This window comes from Mesitornis unicolor, unplaced genomic scaffold, assembly GCF_000695765.1.
Source record: "Mesitornis unicolor isolate BGI_N332 unplaced genomic scaffold, ASM69576v1 scaffold42142, whole genome shotgun sequence".
In the NCBI taxonomy this organism is placed as follows: Eukaryota; Metazoa; Chordata; class Aves; order Mesitornithiformes; family Mesitornithidae; genus Mesitornis; species Mesitornis unicolor.
The window spans coordinates 18184-26793 of NW_010172001.1; the positions used below are offsets into that span (position 1 = coordinate 18184).

Sequence of the window (8610 nt, forward strand, 5' to 3'; positions counted from 1 at the left end):
AGGAATCTAAGGCAGGAAAATAATGAGCTTTATGTAAAAGGGACACTGAGCTAGCTGTTGACAAAAATTAGTAGTGGGGATCAGATGGTCCTATGTACTACCTCTGTGATGGAACAAGCCAAGGAAATACTAGTGTCAGCTCCCACTGAGATGGAGTGATCCCAGTTGCTTGAGCATAAGAGCATAATACCCCCAAAGAGCTTGCCATGCTGCCCCCCTCCGCTTCCTCCTTCCCTGACCTCCTTGCCACTTTGGCAGAGGAAGAGGAGCTGGGCTAGATGAAGAAAATGCTCTTTCCACAGCAAAGCTCCTCAGCTGTACAATCGGTTTCCCAAGGCCACATGTACCTGGCAAAAATTAAAGCAGCTTCTGGCATCATGAGTGGAGGGGGAGGAATTGACCCTGGCCCTTCTGCAATAGTGGGAACAGACAAGTGAAATGCAAATTATAGATGGAGCTGGACTACAGGTAAAGGGTCTTTCTCTTCAATGAGACAAGCTTGGATTTACAAGCTAAATTGTTGAGATGTTTTTGGAAAGGAGAGGGGCCCATCAGACAGAAAAAGCCTGTCTCCCCCTTTATATTTTAGCTTCCTTTGCAGAGTTTTTGATTTGCTTGTAGCTGCTTTTGCCAGCAGTTTGCACCAAGCCACCTGGGTTTGCACCAAGGTGAACAAGTAGCAGACAGCTCCCAATGATGCTACCCCTACCATGGGAGGTGCAGGTACCCTAAATCACACGAACAGATTCTCCAAGGATCCCATCATCATGATCTTCACTGAATTCAACCTCCCACATATTTATCAAACTTACAAAAAAAAATAAAAGCAAATACCTGTGGAAAAACTTCAAATATGCTCCCAAGCTGTCTGCTGGGATGCTATAATAAATATATGAAAGGAGGCAAGGGTAGTCCTTGAAATAGTTTTCAGACATCAAAGATCTGGAAGCAAGGAGGAGAACTTTGCAACAGTTGCACCCAGGTGCAGCGGGCAGGTGATTGCCTCTTGAGCATCAGCATCTTGTTTCTCTCATTCCCTGTGAGCTCTTCTCTATGCTGGGAGCAATACAAAGCTTTTACTAATTGGGTCTTCAGATTTATGTGTTTTAATAAAGAGATGTAGCTGTGAAAGTGAATGAGTCCTAGGAGGGTGTGGTTTGGGGTTTTTTTGTGTACTTCAGTTATTTCAACATGAGCGAACAGTGTGCTGCAGCTGTAAAGAAAGCCAACAGGATGCTGGGTTGCATGAAAAAGGGCATCACCAGCAGAGATAAAGAAGTCATTATCCCTCTCTACTCAGCACTGGTCAGACCACACCTTGAGTACTGTGTACAATTTTGGTCCCCACTATACAAAAAAGATGTGGACAGGTTGGAAAGGGTCCAGAGAAGGGCCATGAGGATGGTCAGAGGACTGGAAGACCTGCCATATGAAGAAAGGCTGAGAAAATTGGACCTGTTCAGCCTTGGGAAGAGAAGGCTTAGGGGGGACCTTATCACCATGTACCAGTATATAAAGGGTGGCTGCCAAGAAGATGGAGACTCCCTTTTCACAAGGAGTCACATGGAAAAGATGGGGGTTAATGGACACAAGTTGCTTCTGGAGAGATTCCAATTGAACTCCAGAAGAAATTTTTTTTACCATGAGATCAATCAGACATTGGAGTAATCTCCCAGGGGAAGGGAAAAAAAACCTACATTGGTCAGTTTTAAGAGTCAGCTTGACAGGGTGCTGACTCAACTCATTTAAACTATAGTTTTACCCTAAGAGGTTGCACTAGATGATCCTTGTGGTCCCTTCCAACCTGGTATTCTGTGATTCTTTTTCAAGTATATTAACAGTAGCATCTTAGGGTCACTGAGTAATCCTGAACTGTAGCATTTTATGGGCAACAAGAATTAATACAATTTAGATACAGTTGACTAAAGAGGGCTTGTAAATGTGTGTGGATTACAGGAATCTCCGTAATTAGTCCCACAATATTCACTTAATGTTGAAGCACACAAATTATGAAGGTTAAAAGCAAAATTTCTTTCTAGCTGACATGGTGACATTTCTGTAAAGCTGTAATTGGAGTTAATATGGCATTCATTAATAATAATGAAGCTCTTAGTTTTCATAGTTCCTTTATTTATTTTCTTTATGTTTTTCACAGTAACATAACTGCTGTCAAGTTTCACGTGTGTTCTACAGAAGTAATAAATTAATTATAAAAACAGACCAAAAGAGTCACCTCTGAAGTAAACTGTCTGCTGCAATGAAGTGATCCATTTGATCACACTCTTCAAAGACCCTTTTTATGTATTTTAACAGATTTAAGAAGAAAGGTTATACTTAAATAGTATACCTAGTCACTGGTTCTTAACTCTTAACCTGCCTGTTAAAGTGGAAATTATCAATACCCATCTCTCAAAATATGTTCCTTGTACCTCACCAAATTCGAGTTCTAGAAAATGGAAATGTAATTTTAAAAGTACTCATTCCCAGTAAGAGCAATTATGTGTTCATTTCAGGACGTGTTTTTCTGTCAGTATTGTGGCTAGTTAAAAAGCATATTTTTTGTTGCAACAGACATCTTTACATATTTGCCTTGTAAAATAAGCACTGGAAATGTTTCACTCTTTCAGGGGAGCAAGCAGTTGCTGAACAACTACCCAGTCTACATCACTAGTAAACAGTGGGATGAGGCTGTAAATTCTTCCAAGAAAGATGGACGACGGCTTCTTCGCTATCTCATCAGATTTGTTTTCACAACCGATGAGCTTAAGTACTCATGCGGCCTTGGGAAAAGGAAAAGGTCAGTGCAGTCAGGAGAGACAGGTCCTGAAAGACGTCCTCTGGATCCAGTAAAAGTAACATGTCTCAGAGGTACTGCATCTTTTCGCTCAGTGTCCACCATATGTGATCTCATTTCACCACATTGGCTCTGGCTCAGTAGCAGCATTTGCCTGACAGTTGCAGAACTAGAAGGGGTTTCACAGGCAGGTGACAAAGAGCCAGAAATCCTCCCCTTTTTTATATATATACATACATGTATTTAAATGTATGTATTATATAAGTGTATATATATATTTTTAATGGGAAAAAACAAGGCTGCCTATTTAAGAGCAGAGACAAATACAAGGGTACATGATACTGATACACTTGAAAAAACAAAGAGAGAAAATCAGATAATCCTGATTACACTCTTCTATAATAAACCATCAGGTCATTCTTTGACACTGATATGCAGCAAAATTAACCAAAGGAATATTTATAGCCTAATGCATAGTAAGCATATGGCACTCAGGGCCACAGTGCATCATTGGAGTTAAAAGCTTACTGAGTTTCAAAATAAGTTTGAACATTTGAACATTTACAGGCTGCCCAGAGAGGTTGTGGAGTCTTCTTCTCTGGACACATTCAAGGCCAACCTGGACGCGTTCCTGTGTGACCTAGTTTAGGTGATCGTGCTCTGGCAGGGGGGTTGGACTAGATGATCTTTCGAGGTCCCTTCCAACTCCTGAGATTCTGTGATTTTGCAGGACCAAGAACAGCTACAGGTTAATTAGATACAAAGTGCATACAAATGCATTGTCAGGGATTTAGCTTATTTTTTCGAGCACTGACAAAACACTGACTGAGAAAGTAAGGGAATAACTTTCCTCCATGTTTAACCTCGAAAGGAAGGGAAGTTTTGCAAGCGTTTTACCATGTGAAAGAGAGTGAGGATTTTGGACAACACAGAGAAAGGGTCTAGATTGATAAGAAGGCTCTATTGTGGCAGTTCATACTTTAATTTCCTAAAATTCTTAGAAGGGCCTGTTACCAGGCTTCATAAAAGACATATACAAAATAGGACTTTTTAAAGCCCAGTTAAAAACATGTTTGTGGTATCAGTGTCTGCATTTCATAAATGCATATGGTTATCATTTCATTAATTATCTCAGTTTATGGTATTTTTATGAGCACATACTTGAAGTATAGGTTGAACTGACTTCAATAACTAATCAGTGCAGTGCAAAAAGCTAAATTTTTCAGTGATAAAAATATTTTTAGTCATTCAGCTGGCATCCAAAGTCGTTACATTCATCAGATGGAGTAACATCATTACATGTAATGTAATGTAACATCGTTACATTCATCTTCCCTTCTAGAGTAGAAGAATTCAACAAGGCCAAGTAGATAAACTTGTAGTTGGGGTACATTGATGTAACCAGGTAATGAACTCAGATTTTGCATACAGCCAAATTAGGCAAAGATGCTGGTTTTTTTACTACAAAGGAACCTATTAACCTGGTATGTGATGCTTTATCATACCTCATACTCTACCAAAGCTTAAGAGAAGGGCAAGACCATTGCACACCATGCAGCACAGAAGTCTGGAGAAAGATTCAGGGTCCTAGAAATCCTGGAAACTGAACAGTGAATATGAGTGTATTAACCATTCACTAAATTACTTTCAGTTTCACCTAATAATTTATGCTCAAGCAGGGAGTTAATACCCTTTTCTTCACCTTTCTTCCTCTGCCTCCCACCAAGAAAGTCCACTTAGAGATGGACTTTTGCTTATGGCCACGCTCCTTTCTGGGGTGCTGGACATACGGAACATGTGGAACGCTCCTTGGGAGAAAGAAAAGGCCGATTTCCTTAATTTTCAGAAGCTTGAAGAGGAAGCCAAAATGTTCAGTATCTAAGGACCAGTTAAGAAAGCAGAACAGGCAGCTGTCCCTTTGGGCTTTCATGTGTGGGTGGGAACATGACAACTTTCTCTGGTGCCAAGAGTTGGCCACTGGCTTCTACCCATTTGCTGACCAAAGTAACAAGTGTTTGACTAATTTTCAGCATGTCTAATTATGCCTTCCCACCATAGCAGGGGGTACAAACTGCTTCTCTTTCTCCAGAGTAGTTTCAACATCTATAAATATTTTTAATATATTCCTACAACTGACTTATGTCTAGAATTAGCTTTAAAGCAGCCTGGCATGCTTGAATTACAGCATTACTCCTTTACGTGGTAACCATTTCTTTGAAGAAAAAACACCAGTCTGTGGAGCCCCATGTGAACATAACTAGGTAGGAATTACTGTTGCCAGTGTGGATTTCCAGGAAAGTGAATTTAAAACTGAGATAGCTATCGCTTTTGCAGACACAGTGCTGGTGGAGCTATGCAAAAATCATGTCCTAATTGTCCAACAGATGAGATAGCTTGCAGGCATGGGAACTCACATAAAAGCACAGCATTCCCTGGTCACAAGATGTGGTGACAGTAATAGAGTTACCTTACGCCACTTATTGTACTGTTGGTTTGTCAACAGTAGAAAATAGAATTTAAAGATACCCTGGGAGACACAATACCGCATGAGGGAAAAACTAATGTTACCAAATAAATAAGGAGCTCAGTTTCCGTATGAGGTACAGTGTATCCAATATATCTAATAAGGTGCCCTCACATTTAAAATCATATTTGGTTGTTACAAAGTCCAAATACACCCATTTGAGATACATCTAGCAGTTATAACTCCAGACTTGGTAAGGCGCCTTCTGCAAGCTTAGCATATTGCATGTCAAAGAATCTGAAAAAGAAATTATAAAAATTTTAATCATTCCATACAAATAGCTGTATGTGGAAGCAGCAGCTACTTCTATAGCCAAATTACGTGCAGTACAATTCATTTTCTCCTGCATTGAAAACTATTGCAGTGCTCCCCAAACTAGCTCTCTCATCTCATTTAGCTATTTGTAAGGCAAATTTAGTCTCTGAAAAATAGGTGTCAGATTCAGGAAAATGGAAAGAGCAGGACATAAAATGAAAGATATTCCAAGAAGCCCCAAACCGCAATAATGGTAGTGACATTTCCAAGCAAGCTGTGGGCTGCTGCAGCCTGCAGATGTTGAAGCAGCCAGCAGAGGGCGATGATAAAGATCCAGGAGAGTCATCACCTTAAGGTACAAATGCACAACAGGTTTCCAATGAAATCCATTGCGGTTCATGTTAACTTTCACATGTATTGCACACGCTGAATCACAGCCGTCACTTCGAATTACTTCTCATTTTCACAATAAGGGATTTTATCTTCAGGTGCCATGCATCACACGGTTAGCTCAGGTACAAGAACTGCATGTGGAGAAACACACTCGTACAGAAAAAAAATAGATCCAAGTGGCATTATCACAGCATCCCCCATAAGGCTTTACTTCTGCTTAAGTAGAGCAGTAATGCCCCCTCTCTTATTTCCCATGAGCTTTTGATGCCTGGACAATAACGGGTGCTGCAAAGACAAGTTATTATTGTTGCATGTCTTCCTGCAGAGTTCATTAGGATGCACTGTACTTCCAACCCAGACTGGTGGATGCCATCCGAAGAGCAAATAAACAAGGTGTTCAGCGATGCAGTAGGACACGCTCGTCAAGGGCGTGCGGTGGGGACTTTCCTGCACAACGGGAACTCATATTACGAAGGGACTGACCACCCAGGATCACAGGACGAAGTCTTCAATAGAGGTATGCAAGATGGGTCTGGCGATTGATGGCAGCGAGAAGAACCTCATACAAAAGTAGCAACCACTTCATTTAGGAGAGACTATTTGTTAAAAGTACTTATCCTGGTGTCATTTAAGAGTCCAAAGCATGTTTGAACACACACTGCAAACATTTCAGCTTCTCCATCCAACCACGTCCCAGTTAACAGAAATCCATTTCAAGACCTGTTCTGTGGGACTTCTCAGTGCCTATTATTTGCAAGTCCTTCATACTATCATCAAAGTGACATTGCAGTTAATTTCATCTAGTTCTAGAGGAAAGGTCATTTAAAAAAATATTAACATGTCAAAATAGCAGCTATTATCTCGTCTGCCTATTAATAACAAGCCCAGGTCTGGACTCAGAACAGCTGGGTACTACTTGCTTTCCCCAAGTAGGAGATGTAAGAACAAGTCTGCATGCTTATAACAAAAAAAGAAGTGGTTTCCCACTTCCTAACAGAAAATAACATAATTATAAATGCTACCTTAAAATACCGCACAAGATGGAAAATTCAGGGACTTCCTTTAGCCAACTCTGCCAGGAAATTAAGCTTCCCAGGTAAAACAGCAGCACTCATCAACAGCAGAATCCTTCAAAGACCCAGAACAATAACAGGCACTTCTAATAGATAAAAATTGCTTTGTATATCAGATAGACACTGTATTTCTCTAGATTTCTAGAGGATTAGAGTTGATCATGACAGTTTTAATGAAAACAAGATTGCTAAAACCAAATTGCCATTTCAGAAGAAAAGTTTTGCTTTGTCTGTTCCTATTCTGCAGCCATATTATGTATCTTTAGAGGCTTTAAATTGCCTTTTCTTGGTTTGGCTTTCATTTGTGTTTTATAACGATTCATTGAAATAGATGAGGCAACATGCTGGTCTGAACAATCAGATGTTGCTTTCTGGGAGAGGTTGGGTAAAAAAAGCCTGGTTTAATTTTCTGTTGTAAGTAAACGTGGGGTGCAGACTAAGGGCTGTGAGAAAATAGCTGTTCTAGAGCAGAATTCACAGCAGCGTGCAATATTGGAAGCAGATACCAACTTAAATAACAACAACAAAAAAAAATCAGCCCACTGAAAAATCTTTCATTTTAAAGGCTTAGGAGTCCATTGTCCTTCCAAATTTATGCACTCCAGAAATATGCAATGCCAAAGAAACAATACTCTTTCCGCATCAGGGTGTTTCCATCTCGTTACCATTGTCCAGTCGCTCAGGCCAGTGCTGGCATCCTTCACAGCCTGAACCAGCTCTCCTTGAGTTAACATTTCCCCACTGCCAGGTACAGGGAACTGGTTTAAGTTAACTTTTTTTTGACCATCCTTAGTGCTACCTCATCAGCGTTGACTCTCCTGAACCCGTATTTTGTACTCCCCAACTTTCCTAACTGCCTTGTGTAAGCCACGAGAGAAGCTACTAATTGCTCGCTTTACCCTTCTCCTTCCTGACCTTCTCTGTGTTCGCCAGGCAGGGTAGGAGATACCCAACCGCTTCCTCGGAGACCAGAAAGGGCCCTCTGGGATGAAGCACTCCTCTAGCTCCAGCTTGACCGCAGATGGAGGACTGATGCAGTCTCTCAGAGGTCAGCTGGCTCACACAATAGTTTCTTCCCACCATCTCCTCCTCTTTGCCTACAGTTGTGACCATTCTCTTACAGCCAACCTGCAGGGCGTCTTGGGGTATAGGCTCCACCATGCACCCCTCTAGACAGGTCCTCACTCAACCAGGATATGCTTTAGGCCCTTAAATGTCGAATACCTCTTGTTTCATTGTATTTTTGGTGATTTTTTTTAAAGGGATGTGAAAGGCACTCACTTGCCTCAGAATAACTCATTTATTTTCTAGAAGTGAATGAGTAGTAGTCACTCTGGACTTCATTAGGCCAAGGGGCTTGGGACAGCATCCCTCACTACAGGCGGGAGGCGACTTGCTTTGAATGGTCAACAGTAAGTGGTGGCCTCTGGAGGAGAAACTCAGTGTATAGAAATGTCACGGAACAGATATTCCTATAAGTAGCTTTTCAGTGTTGAACTTACACTTTTTTAAAAAGAACTATAATAGAAGATACTGCATTGCTCAGATGGTGTAAGTCTTGCTGGTCTATG

At 40.9% G+C, this 8610-nt stretch overlaps 1 protein-coding gene across 1 annotated transcript in view; it reads left to right on the plus strand.

Moving 5' to 3' along the window:
- The window catches only part of BEND4 (BEN domain containing 4), a gene marked incomplete at its 5' end in the record, with an annotated part of 21721 nt that extends 14943 nt beyond the window's left edge, over positions 1-6778 (plus strand). The window contains 2 exons of the mRNA XM_010180227.1: positions 2628-2868; positions 6292-6778. Coding sequence (XP_010178529.1) covers positions 2628-2868; positions 6292-6509 — 459 coding nt within the window. The remainder of the gene's footprint in view (positions 1-2627; positions 2869-6291) is intronic.
- Positions 6779-8610: the final 1832 nt, after the last annotated feature.